Raw genomic sequence first — 16,788 nt, 5'->3', positions numbered from 1 at the left:
CTCAGAAAAAAGATACAACCTTAGAAATAGGCACATTTTAAAAGATCCTGATAGATAACAAGATAATGACAGTCGCCCATCTTGTTCCTTCTAGGGCACACCAGATAAATGGAGTAAGAGAGGAAACTCAGCCCAGTTTGAGGGGACTAGAAGTTCATGCATATTGCTGCTAGATTCCAAAGTCCTTAATGGTCTCGATATAGAGGAAGAACTTAATGTACATTTGTGTGTGGCACAATAAGCACAAGTGATTCCTAATGTATGTGCATACAGGGATACTGATGACTGTGGTTCTGCTATAGCTTTATCTGCTGCATATGTTTTTATTTATTATATGTGGTTTTAACAGATTTATTTTTCACTGTTTGATGCTAAGATTTATAAATGTCCACTTGGACTGAATTTTGAGCTGCCAAGTGTATGCGATAAAATATATGATTAATGACAATGTGACATAATCTGTAATGTATATATATATATATCTGCAGTGGAAGGTTTATTTTGTATTATTTTAATACTTCTAGAACGCATTCAGACTGTAGGTATTGAAGCGCTAAACAGGAAGAGAGAAGCAGACGCAACCATGAACACAAAAGTAAAAATATAAATTAGCTGCTTTCTGGTACTCACTCTTGTAACATTTATATAACTTCTCTGCCAGGAAAATGAATGTGAGAGAGAGTGAATAGCAGCGGATTGCGAGGGTGGAGAGACAGGTGGGAACAGTCGAGGGGAGAGAGGAATACAAAGTGTCTGTTATTGCAAGTAGGATGGAGACAATCGGAAGAGAGAAGGATAGAGGCATAGGGCAGGAGACAGACTTGAATAAGCAGAGATAAAAGCAGCGGGTGCGGAGGGCAGCTGGGAGGGGACGGGTGTCCTGTGTTTCTTGGTGGGGAGGGGGGTCACTTGTACACGGTGCACAAAGGAGAAGCCAGCATGTAAAACAGGGGACGCTGTGGGCCAATCGCAAGCCGGGGCCGGGTGATGAGTGGGCCGGCAGAGCGGGCCCCAGAAAGAATAGAGGAAGCGGCCGAGGCGGCGCTACATACAGATTCGGTGTGCAGAGGGTTCCGAGAAGGTGCCTCTGAGCCAGAAGAACCCACAACATAAACATAATACGGGAATAGCGCCCATCGTGAGGTGCGAGGAGGGCCCGCTGGGACCAGGGAGAGCCGGCTGCACAGACCAGAGAAGAAGAAAAAAAAACAGCCGCCCCAGGAGATCACGGCACCTCTAGATCTTGCAAGTAATTCAAGGTGCACGAAGAACTAGAAAACAGGGCAGAACGGCCCACAGGGAACAAACGGAACCGGCTGAACTGACTACAAAAGGAGAAGCGCCTTTCTCACGGCGACCACCACCCACAGCACCTTCGCTTCTTGCTGGAAAGGAGGCAGCAGGGGCCCCGGCTGCCACAGAAACCCCATCACAGCTCCTTCCTGTTCTGTGCATTCACCGTAGCGCCTTTTCTTGCACAGAACCGCATACAGCCCGAATAGGAAGCAGCTGCCCAGAGCGCGCACTTAACACCCGGCACAGCTAGCGCCTCAGAGGACACGACCCGGTACCGGCACGCTGCTCGGAGGACTCACTCAACCGGCATCCTCCCCTGAGGACTCAACCAGCACCCCTCCTCGGGGGACTCATTCAACCAGCAACCTCCCCTGAGGACTCAACCAGAACCCTCCTCAATCAGCGCCCTCCTCGGAGGACTCAACCAGCATCCTCCTCGGAGGACTCAACCCGCACCCTCCTCAAACCTGCACCCTCCGAGGAGGACTCAACCCAGCACCATCCTCTGAGGACCTAACCAGCACCCCCTCTCTGAATACCCTCTGGAGATTCAGCGGACACCGTGTACCCCCACAGTGCCTTGTGCAGCCTCACGCTTCCGGTGTGGACGTATGGTGAGTGAACCTGCGTGGCTAGCCCACGAGACGGAGTGTGGGGGGCCTGGGTCGGCGGGGAGGGGGGCCTGGAAGTGAGTGATGGGGCGGCCCACCTCTAGAGTCACATTCTAGCCACATAATCACCATTGTGATAGATGCGATGACGAGCGCCGGGCAGGGATGCCTCTGGGGGGACCGAGCCTGGGGGGACCGAGCCCGGGGAGCGCCTGTCATCGGACCCGGGCGTGGGGGCAGAGGTGCGGAGTGTGAGGCTGTTTTCAAGAGAGGGTTGAGGGACTTCTCCTGCTTGCCTCGGTAAAGGGAATTCCAGTGCCTATACATGTACCCCGCCCCACATTCTCCTCTGTATCACTGGGCGGGGGAGGGGTCTTAAGAGGCTCATTATTTTAATTCAATGAAGCGCTTTCTTTAACACCGCGGGGTGTCAAGGTGCTGGAATCATTTCATGGTCTCACTGTATCCCAGACCTAAGCCCCTTCCCTTTCACTGTGACAAAAGCAAACCATACATGGTTGGAGAAGGGAGGGGGCGGGAGAGAGGTGGCTGGAGGCGAGGGAGGGAGAGGAGAGGGCTGTGAGGAGGGGGCGATGTACAATTTGTGGGGATTAGGAGGTAGGGTATTTAGCATATCAATTAATTATTACCAAACTATAACGGGGAGCTGTCATGCGTGGGGTGGTAGCGGGACCGGATTTCCGTGTCTGTAAGAGAGGGCGAGGGCTGTCTCAGTGAGTGTTGGGAGGGGTGGGGGGCATCTTTTACCCCCCTTTTCACCCGTTCCTGGTGTCCCTTTTCCTTAGATTGCCTCGTATTTCAATGATGATTCACATCGGGACATCAGGGGGTCTATCGCTGACTTTTAAACTATTTTAGTCTCTCATGATTCGTTAATGACGAACACTTTATAGATTTAACATTATTGTTATGCGAATACGAAGCTCACTCACTTATGCTCCAAACCAGACCGACTAGTATCCCCCGCAAGAATTTACCCCTCCCCATCCGACAAGAATATTGTATTTGGTTTTTTTTTATAGTTCCAACTAATTATAAGCCCATCCTTAGAGGAGAAGAGATGTGAAAACCCGCATTTAGGGGGGGGGGGGGGGGGGCTGCAGGCGATTCTCTTGGCTCCATGAGCCCGAGCACCAGGTGAGCAATGTCAAGATTCAGCATATAAATCACACACCCATCATCATACAAAAATATGATATTTTCCAGATTATGGAAAAGGTTATTATTGAACCCTGTTTAACTTTAGTACTTAAGATGTTATCACTACATCCAAATACAGTATACGTGAGATTTTACACACGAACTTTTCCCTACCCCAAATGCCTTCAGACCACTGCCATGATGAATCATGCGATGTCAGTGTTTCATGCGCGCTACATATATGGCCAACAGCCTTCTTATATCTGCTTATCAAATACGAGTCAGGTGTTTATATAAAGCGCATCCTCAAATGTATTACTTGAAGGTGGCCTCAGATTTGACATCACTCAAAATGTGTCACCGTGACGTAAAGTGATTTGCGGGTCTCAGCCGGGATTTGAACGCGCGTTTCCTGGTAACTGACCCACTGGCCTAACACCGCTTGTTCTCTCACTTGAACTTCAGAGTAGAATTCCCTGAGTTTAATTGATTCACAATTGAAAATAGTGGCCCGGCTTTCAGTAGTATGACCAATTGTACTATATCCTCCCTGCAAATCTGTTATGTATATATTCTTGGTGATGCTGTACTTGTACTCTGTTGGTAAACATAAATCCCTTTATTAATTTATTGATCCCCATTACCTAGATCACCTATACGCAACGTGAGCCCCCCTTGACCTTTAGATGTGCCCCCCTGCTCAGCTGCAGCACTGGGATGCTGTTACTTGACTAAGCACTGATGTTCAGAAACCTGTTAAATAAACCCCCATGCATTTCTTTACAGGTTAACTGAAAATAAAGTAAGAAAGGGACTGCGGTGTCCTGCGTCACTTAGATTTAGGAATACCTTCATTTTAAAAGACATCTTGCAATAAACGTCTATAAATGTCTCTAAATGTCTCTTCAAAATTCAAAGAGTGTATTCCATAAACATGCAGAAATGTTTCACTTTAGAGCATAAGATTATATCAGTGCAGTGAGAAATATATATTTTTAAGAAGTGATAGTTTTCCAAAATGAATTTAGAAACATTCATGCTTCCCCGCCCTGACAACAATGGCAATAGTGACTAAGAGGCCAGACAGTTGCTATGTGCACCCACTGGGAGCTATTATAAATCAACAACAACACCGTTTATAAAATCAAACCACAGAGAAGGTTGTATACAGCACACCTATATTTCAAGGTCATCTTATATGCGAAAATGAAAAAAATGGAGGGAAAGTGAAATAAAACATTTGCCTAGGATCACACAATTTAGTCAAGTGGGGAAGTGGGGATTGATCCCAGGCTTTCTGGTTTCACACTGTAATTTCCCTGAACCCCCTAACTGCATGTCCGCACAACTTAAATCCTGCTGGTATCAATGCAGCCCTCTGTCACATCACAGACCAAACTTTTTGGCCCCTGGGAGAATGCAAGTGTCCATGATCTGGATTATACACCCCTTATACTATAATTGTCAATTAATCTCTGATCAATACTGTGCTGTAAATAATGTTTGTTCTGTAGTGTTACCAGCAAAGCATGATTGACTCGAGCACGGTGTTCTCACACCCTCTTTGGTACAGTGCTCTCAAATCAGGTTGGGTTAATGCTGTGCTTCATAAAACAACTAAAAATATAATTTGCTAACATTATTGTCTCAAGTTAGTCCTTTCATATTATAGATTTCCTCCACTTGCACTATAAATGTGCCCCATACTTGATGAATGTTCTCTTCTTCCAGTTTGCATTTGCTTCCCTTTGGCATGGATATTTTCCTCTTTCAATATTCATGTCCTCTGCATTAGCAATAAAATTCCTCTTCACAGCATGACTATTATTTTTAGTTTTTGTTCATTTGCCTTTATGCATCAGCTCATGTACTAGCATTAAGTTTCACACTACACAGCACAAGTGTGCCTACCCAGAATTGTTTATTCACTTCTTCAAAAGACTTGTTGTTGCCCTCTGTTTGTTCAACATCCAGAGCTAGCAAGGTTCACAGAAGCAAAAAAACATATATCAGCATCTGAAGAGCCTCCCTCTTGCATCAGAGACTTTAGGGATTGTCATGCTACAGGAACTTCTGCCACAGAGATAGGTTCCTCAGAGCTTTTCTAAGTGTCTATGCGGCTATCTGCAATCCCGGATGTCCACCAAATGCCTGTCCATTCCATGGACCCTAACTCAAAACATTTAGAGAGAATTAAATGTCTGTCATATGGGGATGGTTATTCTGTAGATCTGGAGATATGCCTGTCCATATCTGCAGGTGAAGGCTTAGTTTTGTGGCAAAAGTTCAAAACAGAGTGTAAGGGAGCAATGGCATTGCAATGAATTTTTTTACATTTCTTCTACTCTTAATGGCATCAAGATCATGAAACAGGAGAGGGGAAGCCATTTGACATTTGATGCAGGAGAGATCAGCAAGGTAAACATGTCGATTTAGGGAATATTTGCATAAAATTAAAGTGGAAAGTTATTTTAATCAGGGGTTAGTTTTCTTCTTAGCATGAGCGTTCCTCCTTCACCCCACCGTAATGCCTGTTTCATCTTCTGTCCTTCCTCTCTGTTTTCTGTAATTTGTGACTATTTCCCTAACTTTTCCCTTTCTCCGTTCATTTTCCACATCTAGTGATCCTTAAGCCAACAGTCTCTCCAATGACGGTTATTAAAAAACTTCAAATTATTCAGAATGCTACTGCTGAATGCTGTTAGGTATTCCTATAACACTGTCAGAATAGGCAGCACTGAAACCCTTCATCGCTGACCATAAGTCGGAGAGTACAATTCAAGGTACTGTATCTTATACATCAGGCAAAACATAAAGAGAGGTCTTATGTGCTCCAGCAACTGATCATACCCCATTGGACCAATAGGGTCCTCAAGCCCAACAACCTTGATCTTTTTGTTGTCCCATGGGTCAAGAGCGCTAGAAGTGGAGGTCGGGCCTTCACATATCTTGCACCCAAACTCTGGAACTCCTTGCCCATCAGCCTGAAAATAGAAAATAAATTCACGAGTTTCAGAAAGCAGCTAAAAACCCACCTCTTTCCCTAATTAGTTTATCTATCCTCATTCTATCTAAAGCCTCTAGCGCTGTGAAGCCTGGTATTGTCTGGCCATCTGCTTTATAAAACTGGTGAATAGAATAGATCGCCTTCTGCTGTGCACTTTTCTTGGATCTAAAAACAAAATTCAAGGCTTTTCCAATCTCGATTTTGTTTTCTTTATTGTTTTTTATTTTCAGCATTTTATTTTGCATTTCTCACTGTGCTTCATTCACAGCAATCTTAGGATAGCTTCTGTTGCAAAGAAGGCTAAAACCTAACCCTTCAGGCTTATCAGCTTGTCCTTTTAAAATTTTCACCTAGGGGCAGAAAGGAAGGTCTAAATGCCACAAGAGAGAACACAAAGGTCCACAATGGAATTTAAGGTAGAAACCAGACACTTGTGAACCCTGTATGGGGACACAGTGGGATTGTGTCTGTGGCTTCTGCCCCTCAACCAGGAAAACCCACAATGAAATAACGAATTTCGAGGCCTCACTCGTCGCTCTCCAGTGGCACCACGTAGGCGTGGAGGCACACCAGCAGTAGGATAGATGGTCCGAGGGTCTTCATGAGGATCCTCATATCTCCCTTCATTTAGCAGGTACAGTGGTTCCCAGACTTCATACTCTGCACCCAGGAACCCAACCTAGCTTTAGACTGGAGCAGAGCCCAATCAGGGGTTCCATTTGTGTTTTGGCTCCCTTGTTGGGAGAGTCACCTAGGTGCACCGTTCCTTGCCCCCATTAAAGCGTTCCCTCCAAGGAGGTGGGCTCAAAATGTAGAACACACTCTGGGATTCCCTCATGGCACCTTAACAGAACCTTTACCCCTTATATTACACCAAAGTCAATATGCACACACTACTCTGGGTACCTGGGTGTTTGTCTCTGGGAAAGGATCTCTGGCGTGAGAATGTATGAGAAAGGACTACCAGGCCTACTGAGAAGTAGGCCATATGTGTCAATGGGACATGAACCCTATACATCTTTATGGAATGAGCTCTGGGGATTAGAGTGTATTAGATAGTTTTACCTTTCTACTGCCAATCAAATCTCCCTGAAATTGATAAACTCTGTCTTTGTGAATGTTTTCATGTGTTGGGTTATTCTCCGGCCTGTTCCTTCATTCGTCCCTGCCTCATTGTGTTAAGGTCTGCATCGCCTGTCTCTGCGCTAGGACCACAAAGCTTCATTTGCATCCGTCCATGGACGCGTGCTCAAAGGTAGACTGAATAACATCCATGGAAACAAATTTGAAGGGTAGGCTGCTGAAGTGCTTTCTGGGATGCATGCATTATGCAAATGAGCTATTGCGCTCCCAAACGTGGGTAGTCGGAGGCCGCACCATCTGTTCTGCTACTAAGTCTAATGACAGATGCAGAAAAAATGTACAGAAAGAGCTGTCCCACATGAGAGCATCGAAGTATGATCTGGGGGAAGAAACGCAGAGTTTGTTCTATTTTGGGAGGCGCCATAAAGTGCTCTTTAAACATTTCCTTTGGATTAAATTCCCCCAGAATCTCAAAAAATGTTGATCTCTGTTTGAACCTGCCATTTCCGACCGAAATTGGAGGGTTTTTGGGAGTGTCATCGCTTTTTGCGTACAGTTTGACATTTAACTGTGCTATTTTAGGATTGTTTCCATTGTGTATAATCATTTTATCGCACACTCTGGATAAAAGATTAAAGAACACCAAAAGCAGAATTGGCCTTTTTCGGTGTGCAAGTAGATATTCTAATGGATGCTAGATCCGGGGCCTCGACTGTGAATGCCCATGAGTAATATACTTATGAGGTATTTCTTGCCACGCTGAAGAGGCGAGTCCTGGAAAAAGCTCCGGGCCCAAAGTCAGCGTCGAGAAGGTAAATAATTACATCTTAAACCATGGAGCTGACCGCCTTCCAGGTGCTGGGGTGAGCTCATTTTCAAATGAAGAGAGAACAAGGTTGAATGTAGTACATTTCAATGTATGTTAAATAAACTAAAGCCTATCAGATGTTTTTGTAAGGTCCAAAACAAATAAGAAATTGATAAGCTGCAAGAAACTGAGAGATAACTGGCTTGATGGTGTCAGAGAGGAATTTGAAAAACTTTAGTAGGCAACTTCAAAATATTTCTTAGTAGCTAACGACCATAATCGCAGTATGTTTAAATTGAAGACATTTACCAAAATCTGGAGGCCTGTGGAGTAAAAACCTCTTCATACAAGCCGTGCAGGAAAAATGCCTACGTTTCAAAAGAAAGAACTAGGTACCATTGGTGGGGGTGCTCTAAGTGTGGCATATTTCCGACTGGGGAAAAATAAATCCTTCTTTTGAAACATAGGGGCTATTCCTGGTAATATGGGCGTATGGATTAGAAAGGTAGCACCTCCTCCTTACAAAGACAGCACTGAAAACGTAGAACATGGAGAATTGGTACACTTTTTATGTAGCAGCTCACTGCATTGTTCTTTCCAAGGCTTAGGTTCACAACCTGACTCGTCAGCAGGGGTCCCCCAAACCCCCCAGGCTAAGCCAGGAGCTGAAAAATAAAATAATATATAATTATCGTTTTATTTTTCAGCTCCTGGCTCAGCCAGCAGCATGTGAAAGGAGGGGCGGGGCGGGGGAGAGGGGAGGGGGAGTAGAGCCTGTGTACTTCTAAGTGCGCATGTGTTTTTGGCCGGCTGTCTCAGGCCGGCCAAATACACATGCGCACTTAGGTTTCTCAAACCTGGCTGTGCTACACAGCCAGGTTGGAGAAACTGCACAAGCTCCAGTGCACTGTCTGAGCAGCAGAACAAGCCGCTCAGACCAATTCTGGTGCTGCTCTCATGCTAGGTTTCGCATGAGAGCAGCACCAGGATTGCTGGGGAGCTTGTGCTGGTATCCCAGTGAATGCTGGGACATCAGAAGAAGAGCAGAGGAGCGAGGCAACAGGAACATGTACTTTTTTTTAAATTATTTTTTATTTCTCTCCTCCGTCCCTCGCCCGCCCACCTCTCCCCTTGAGATTTGCAGTGGCCGTCGCTGCTCATCAGAGTGAATCTCTCTATGTACATATAAGTATGGTAACTGTATAGTGCTAACCTAACCAAAAGGCAGCAAAGTGCTTTGTAGGTCAAAGGCAAGTATACAGTGAAAGAGTGATAGAAGAGGTAGATTGATTCTTAGAGCAGAAGTGTACTTTTGCTGAATTAAGATGTAGTGTCCTTTAAAGAGATGTGTTTTCAACTCATTCAAATATTACAACAGCGCTGGGGCAGTCCTAGTGAATACAGGGTTGCTGTTCCACATTCAGGCTGCATAGATAGAAAAGGTCTGCTTCAGGGATGTAACACAGGCCTCTGTAGCCCCGACAGCACAGTGGGGCCCCTCATATTTCAGGGAGGCCCAATTCCGTCTAAAGTCTATGGAGATCTGCGAGCTATGGGAGATTCACGTGGCCCTCATTATATTCTGCAGGATGCACTTATCAGCCTGCATTACACCACTTGTCAGCTGTCTTGTTTTTCTTTTTTACACTTCTTAGTCTTCAGTCTGATTGTGTTCTGGATGTGGGTGCACCAAGAACCACCAGAACTGGTGAGCTTGTCTGCAACATAAGCAACAGTGCAGGCTGTGATGGCTTTTAAATAATGCTGTTGGATTTTAACATGGTGTGGGCAGCAAGAGAAGCCAGTGGGGTTTTATCAGGGTTGGAGTGCTTTGATCGTATATTACTGCCTCTGGATGAGACATGGTGCAACATATAGGCTGACCTTTAAAGGAGGTGGGGGCAGCAATGTGGAGTTTAGAAGGCCATGGTACAGTGTGTTACCACTATCCATATGCAAGGGTGCAGGGGCTTAAACAACAGTTCTGAAACTGCTTTCTAGAAGAAATAGTTTCCCTTTTTAGACAAGAGCGCTTTACCTTGTTGTTTTTGGCAATGTGTTCTTTCATAGTGAGGCTGGTGTCCAAGATGAATCCAAGTGATCTGGAATTTGGTGATGGTTAGGGTTAGAAGCGTCAAGGTTTATGCCAGTGAGCAGGTTTGTACTATTTTATGTTGTTATTCTTAACAGGGACTCTGTCTTGGTGAGGTTAAGCTTCAGGTAGGTGCTGAACATCAAGGTCTGCATGAGGTGGAGGCAGTGTTTGAGGTGCTGGATATCTGAAGCAGAGCAGTCTTTCAAGTAGAGTAGTTTATCATCGAATATTTGAAAATATTGATTTTATTATCTGTGATTAGATCCCAAGGGACTTCATGTTGAGGCTAAAGATGACAGAGGGACAGTATGGAACTCTGTAGTGAATTTCTCAGTAGCACCTTTGCTGGTCGCACAGTGTAATGAACAAAATAATCCCAGGTTACAGCAGAAAGGGCAGATGATTTTTTTGTGTCTTCAGTTGAAGACCCTTGCCCTCTGTGTGACTTGCTTCTAGCTGTCAGACAAACAGGGGAGACTCCTCCCTAAGGGCAGAGGAGCGTCGCCCCCCAGCCAGCAGTGACAGCTGCAAACCTTTTCCACCAAAACGATAATAAACTTGGTTTATTATCGTTTTTGTGGAAAAGGGGCGGGGCCACGGGGGTGATGAGCAATGAGGGGGAGTGCTCAGCACTCTCCCTCACTGCGCATGTATGTTTGGCCAGCCGTCTCGAGCCGGCCAAACATACTTGAGCAGTAGCCTCTCTCAAGACTGGCAACACAGTTGCCGGGCTTGAGAGAACCTGCACATGCTCCCAGTCCGACTGTGAGCACCCTGGGTGTGCGCTCCCAGCCAATCCTGGTGCTGCTCTGAGCAGCGTCAGGATTAGCGCAGGGCAGGCTGGGAGCCTGTGCCTGCAGGCAGAGGAGCAGTGCAGTTTGGAAGGCGGTGGCACAGGTATGTTTTTTAATTTAATTCCCCTCTTCCCTCCCTCTCCGGTTAATCCCCCCTCCCCCGCGTGCCACCCCGCCCCTTCACTGTTGCGCGAGCTGCAACTGCAGGCAAAGTGACAATAAATACATCTATGCTCATTGTGCTGATTATGGTCTGGTTACATGCTTTTACCTTCTTTGCCCCAGATGGCCTTCATGCTTTAGAGCAGTGGTTCCCAACCTTTTGATTTCTGTGGACCCCCACTTTAACATTAATGGAACCCAGGGACCCCCACTGAATCATCATTGGAATCCGGGACCCCCGCCTGAGTCATTCCTGGAAGCTGGGGACCTAATTTGTCCGTATTTGTTAATATTTTTTAATTTTCTAGGCTCTCGCGGACCCCCTGAGAAGGCTTCGCGGACCCCTAGGGATCCCCGGACCACAGGTTGGGAACCACTGCTTTAGAGTCATGTCAAGCTCAGTTCTTGAAATGTGGATGCTTCACTGGCAGTGCTCTAAGGCCTCTAGAACTGTGCAGCTCTCTCCGGAATGCAGATTTCCAAAACAAGTTTTTGGTGGGCCTCTGGTAATGGATACTGAGGTGCCTATCTGTATGGAGCTACCACCTGTACTTTAGGCATGCCACTAACAGAGTCATACTGCCTTCTGTGAGTCCTGCATAGCAAACCAAAGCACACCTCTTTGCACTCTGAGTATCTGAAAGAAATTGGACGCACGTTTTCCCAAGGTTCACATATAAAATAAACTTAATCACTTTGGGTGAAATGCAAATTATTGACAACAATGAGGTGTACACCAAGCAAGACGGGTATTCATTTGCATCCTCTGTCCATCTTTGGCTAGTTGTAAGTGCACATCTCAGCATGACAGCTGTTGTCAACCTATTTCTGACAAAGCTTAAATCACATGTGCATTTAAGCACCAGGCACCTGTTCAATGCTGTGCTTGTCTTGGCTATAGGCTGTCTCTATTAGATTAAGTTGCTTGTGTAGTGTCCAAGCTATGCGCGAGACAAAGAAATCGACATTGATTATATATCTAGTGGGTGATGCTACTTCTCACGTGCACCTCAGCCCAGTTGGCCCTTATCCTTCTGGTGAATCAACTGTTTTTGCTCCGCATTATCAGTTGCAACCACAGGATCTTTTTTACGGTCAAGAAATAAAAGAAGTTCTGACTTCTGTATGCATTTTCAGTTTTGCCATCATATGTGGTAGGATGTCTTGGTCAAGGCATTTTAAACTCCTGAAGATATCATTTTTGATGGCAACTTATAAGTTGGTGCCCACAACTATCTGTGCATGAATGTCACTAATTAGTGACCACTAGTCATAATTTATGACTATCTGGAAATGGCTTTCACCAAGGTCCTGATTTTTCTCTGCTGCAAGCATCTTAGTCCTGAACTTTAGTCATTATATAAGGATATACCGATAGCTATCGAGACTTGGTGACATGGTGGGCAACTTGCTGTGAAGCAAGAAGACAGCGCTTGTTGCCGACTGCAGTTTGGAGCATTATCTTTTTAGGCCCTGTGTGTGTCTCAAGGCTGTGTCAGGGTTGGCCCAACTATAGCATTTACCTCTGAGGATGTCCCCTGAGACTCAAACACTATGCCAGGTCACAGGGAACACAGGGACGTTTTCAATGAAAATGGTGAGGTGAAATATGTTGGGAGAAGTCCTGGAGAGGTTAGAGAATTGCCTTGACTCTAAAGGATGAGGGGTCTGTATACAGGGAAAGCAAATTAAGGCTAAACGGCTATCTCTTTAATATACCTTCGTCATAGACTTCTTGCACCTTCTCTCATTTCCTTACCCCTATCTTCCCTTGTTTACCTTTTTTGTTTCGTCTCTTCCAACCATTTTGATTTTTCTTCAGTCAGTCATTCCTTGTTTTCATGTTTTTTTCTCTTCCAGGTCTTTTTTTATTCTCTCGATCAATTCTTCATTTGTCATTCCTTTGGCTCTCGTCTTCCCTATTGACCCCCTTTACTTCTTCTTTCGCAGTTCCATTATGTCTTCTCTTCTTCCTCCCTTTCCACCTTCATTTTTTCATTAAATCTTTTTTTCCTTAGAGAGTCTGGCTTGATAAAACACTGTGGCCACATAGTGCTTAGCTATCCGATTGGTTCTCCTTATGTATTTGGATAGAACATAATGTCTAAGATAGGACAGGCTACAGCAGGAAAGGAAGATGCTTCACCACCAGATTCCACAGCAAATGTTCCACATCCAAACGACACACCTTTTAATAGCTACGGCTTACTCCAAAAGCTGTGAGTACCTAAGGGGATTTGTAGAAAGGAAGAACCATTTATTTCTGCTTTGGCATTATTTGCAGAATTCCAGCTTAATGATACCTCAGTCTTTGAGTCACTGACAAACTGTCTGGTCAAAGTGGCCATGGGGATGGTGAGGTCTAACCTTGGTCTCCACTCAGTCACCAGTTTGAGTTCAAGCATTTGCAAAGGCCAAACAGTGATTTTATCTCTGAAGACCCTCCATGTGCACAGCTTTGATTGTTTCCTACGAGGAGCTCCAGTTTTTGCACAACGCTGAAGCGCAGATGCTTATAGGAATCTCTTGCTGAACTCTTCACTCCAGTTTTATGTACTCTGACTTGGTTACTTGTGGTTTTTCAGATTAGATTCGCTCCTCTGGACCTTGGAAGCATCGCAGGCATAGGACCACAAATTCTCAAGAGCTGTGCTGCAAGTGTGTAATTTGCCACCAGTGGGTCTGCGCGACACACTGAGTCTAATATGTTTTTTAATATTTCTTCTGCAAGATCTACATTCACTGTGAGCCTTTCCCTGCTTGACGGTTCTTCCACACCACTGCCTTTATTCAGTCTTTGTACATTCAATGGAAACTAAGCTGACGTTTTGGCATGAGACGTGTGTCACTGAAAATGTTAACAATTTTCAAAATAGAATGAACATGTGAATCTCTGCTGCGTGTGAATCAGAAGTCTGATTGACGCACTAGATATATAAATAAATTGGTAGTTTTGCACAGAAATTGACATATAGTCACCCCCGGGCTGCATCTTTTTGACTTCTACTTTAAAATACAGGAGGTGGCACTTTGTGGGAGAAGTTCTGCTATCTTCTTTTTCTTCAGAAAGCAGAACCTTATACACTAAGTTTGCAATGCGGGTGAATTTGTGTTCACACATCAGTCCCATATGTGTCAAAAGGATCACATGTGAAATCTGAAAAAAAGGAACCGCCTCACCCATGCCAGGAAAGAACTTGTGAATCTAAGAAAGTGCGGTTTGTGGCTGTTTTTCTGTAGGACTTGGCTAATCGAGCTACCAAATAGCAATATACAGTTGAACCTTCAGAGATACCAGCAAACATGCAAAACATCTCACTGGCCTTTATTGTATATAAATTGGCTTTATACATATTCATTTTGGATATCCAGATAATCTGACACAGATTTTACGGTTCGGAGACTCGACAGGCCTAACTCTAGTTTGGGGTTTAAAAGGCAATAGCCTCAAATCAGGAACATTTTCCCCCACACAAGTCATTGGACGCCTACAAAAGGGCTTTTGGGTACTTATTTACTAGGAGCAGTGCTGGTACTGTGGGCCTAACACTTTCTAATATTTGTTTATGTATACATATGTGTTTCCCTTAAAAATCAATTTTACTCCATACATATCGATAGGGAGTGAAGAACCTCTTTCTGACCCTAATCTTACAAATACTGTCTGACACAGTTGCTGCTGAGACACAAATTGTGAAAAGGTTTGAAATTAGGTATTTCAGTGTAAACTGTAAAAACAGAAGAATGATAATAGGCGATGCATACATGGACTAGACCAGTGGTTCTTAACCTTTTTATTTCTGTGGACCCCCGCTTAATCATAATTGGAACCCAGGGATCCCCGCTGAATCATTATTGGAATTTGGGGACCTCACTGAGTCATTATTGGAACCTGGGGACCCTGGCCTAAGCTTTTCGATGATTTGAACCACAAAACAATACACAAATATTAAAGAAACAAGCATTCATCAAACAAACACACAAGTGATAACATATTTTATTTAATTCACAAAACTTTCAGAAAAATCAAAATGTTGATTTTCATGGAAAGGTAGGACCTTTTCTAAATTCAATTGAGCCATCCATGTTCTGTTTGATGTTCCTGCACTGCTCATGTGAATCAATCTGAGGATGCTAACTTATTTTTTAGCCTTCAATTTCAAATTCCTTCACATTTACAGAAGGTTTTACAAATGTCAGTGTCACATTTTGCTTCTTTAGATACACTATATTAATCTGTTGATATTACTTAATTTTCTAAGTAGTCGCAGACCCCCTATGGTCCCCGGACCGCAGGGTAAGAACCACTAGACTAGACCATATTGGTGAAGAGTACATGACAGACTCCCTAGGGTTATTACAGCAACCCTTTCCAGTGGTATTGGAATAGAAAAGCTTGCATAAATAAAGCAGCTATGTTAAGCACAGGGACACCCAGAATGTTTTGGATTTTCTTTAATCTACCTATACTTTGATAAATCATAGACAACAGTATCAGAATCTTACTTCAAGTTACACCAGAGAACACGTTTCAACACCCATACAAATACTGCTCCTGACCCTCTGCATAGCATGGGAAATGTGTTACTTGCCATCCTACAGCCCTTCAAAAGCCAGTTACTGTGGGGAGTAGCAGGTTTGGCTCTCCTCGATTAGAACCATAGGTTAAATCACCATGCAGCAGCATAGCCAGTGTGCCTGGCCTCTCCTGCAAGGAAGGAAATGGGACACATAGATGCTGTTTGAATGATAAAATACAGAAATAATCAGGGCTCAGTGGGCCCATCAGGACTCTGAGTCTTGGTGCCCAATGACCATATGGGACCGACTAGGACAAGGCCTTTCTACCCTAAACTATCTGAATTGACTACTTCTAAAACACCAATACAACAAACAAGCAAACTTCCAGTGTACAGGCGTCCCCCAAGGGTGTGTCCTCCACCAACTGCTTTTCATTTCTTACTTCTAGCATATTAGTCTCACATGAGATAGGTTATTTTCCTTTATGTTGACAACACATAGCTCCACCTCAGGCTTAATAATGTATTTGACAACCTCCACAACCCACCTTGCTGTCTTACACGAGTCCAACATTGGATGCAGAAAAACTTGCTCTTTCTCAATTTTAATAAATCTGAAATTTTGTCCTATAGCGAAAGACATGCCTTGCCTAGATTGCTGGTGAACCCCATGCACCTTTCTCAAAATTCATTAGAGTTCACAATTGCCCAGCCCACAAGGTATTTGGTCTGAAACGTCATGCCCACGTCATTCTGGCCATGAAATATCTCAAAAGGCTCTCTGTAAAAGAAAGAATGACTTTCAAAACTATTTACCTAGAACTTAGGGCGCTCCAAGGTCGATCACTGAATTATCTTACAAAACGGTTCGGCAGCTACTGACCAGTCAGAATCCTCAGGTCTGCCCACAGATGTCTCTTGACTACCGATCCTACTAAATATAAGAGATTTTGTGGCTGAACTCCTCATGTCTTGTGCTTGCCCTGGTAGACCTCCATACCACTATGAGATTTGAGGATAAGTTTGCAAGTTTGGAAATTCCTTAAAGCGTCACATATTCTCACTGCCATTTGGATACTCTAACCATATTCAGACCACTCCTTTCCAATTTGTGCCCCATAGCCCTGGATGATCATGTACCATAGATCGCAAACATTTTTCACAGTTTGCTTTCAGGATAATCTTTTTACAAAGCATTGTCATCTTTCGAAATATATATGAGGGTGTGCGTCCCCGTTATGATTAATTCTT

At 44.3% G+C, this 16,788-nt stretch overlaps 1 protein-coding gene across 2 annotated transcripts in view; it reads left to right on the top strand.

The window, feature by feature from the left end:
- The first annotated feature begins 751 nt into the window (after nucleotides 1-751).
- The window catches only part of LIMD2 (LIM domain containing 2), a 127,551-nt gene continuing 111,514 nt past the window's right edge, over nucleotides 752-16,788 (top strand). The window contains exon 1 of one of the 2 annotated variants that reach the window (XM_069238017.1): nucleotides 752-1,910. Coding sequence is in view for 1 of the 2 variants with exons in the window: in XM_069238019.1 (XP_069094120.1) it covers nucleotides 1,908-1,910 (3 nt within the window). In the remaining variant the exon portion in view is untranslated. The remainder of the gene's footprint in view (nucleotides 1,911-16,788) is intronic. The other variant, XM_069238019.1, reaches the window with a different exon arrangement.

This window comes from Pleurodeles waltl, chromosome 6 (assembly GCF_031143425.1).
Source record: "Pleurodeles waltl isolate 20211129_DDA chromosome 6, aPleWal1.hap1.20221129, whole genome shotgun sequence".
NCBI classification, from domain to species: Eukaryota; Metazoa; Chordata; class Amphibia; order Caudata; family Salamandridae; genus Pleurodeles; species Pleurodeles waltl.
This window is presented reverse-complemented; position numbering and strand designations above follow the sequence as displayed.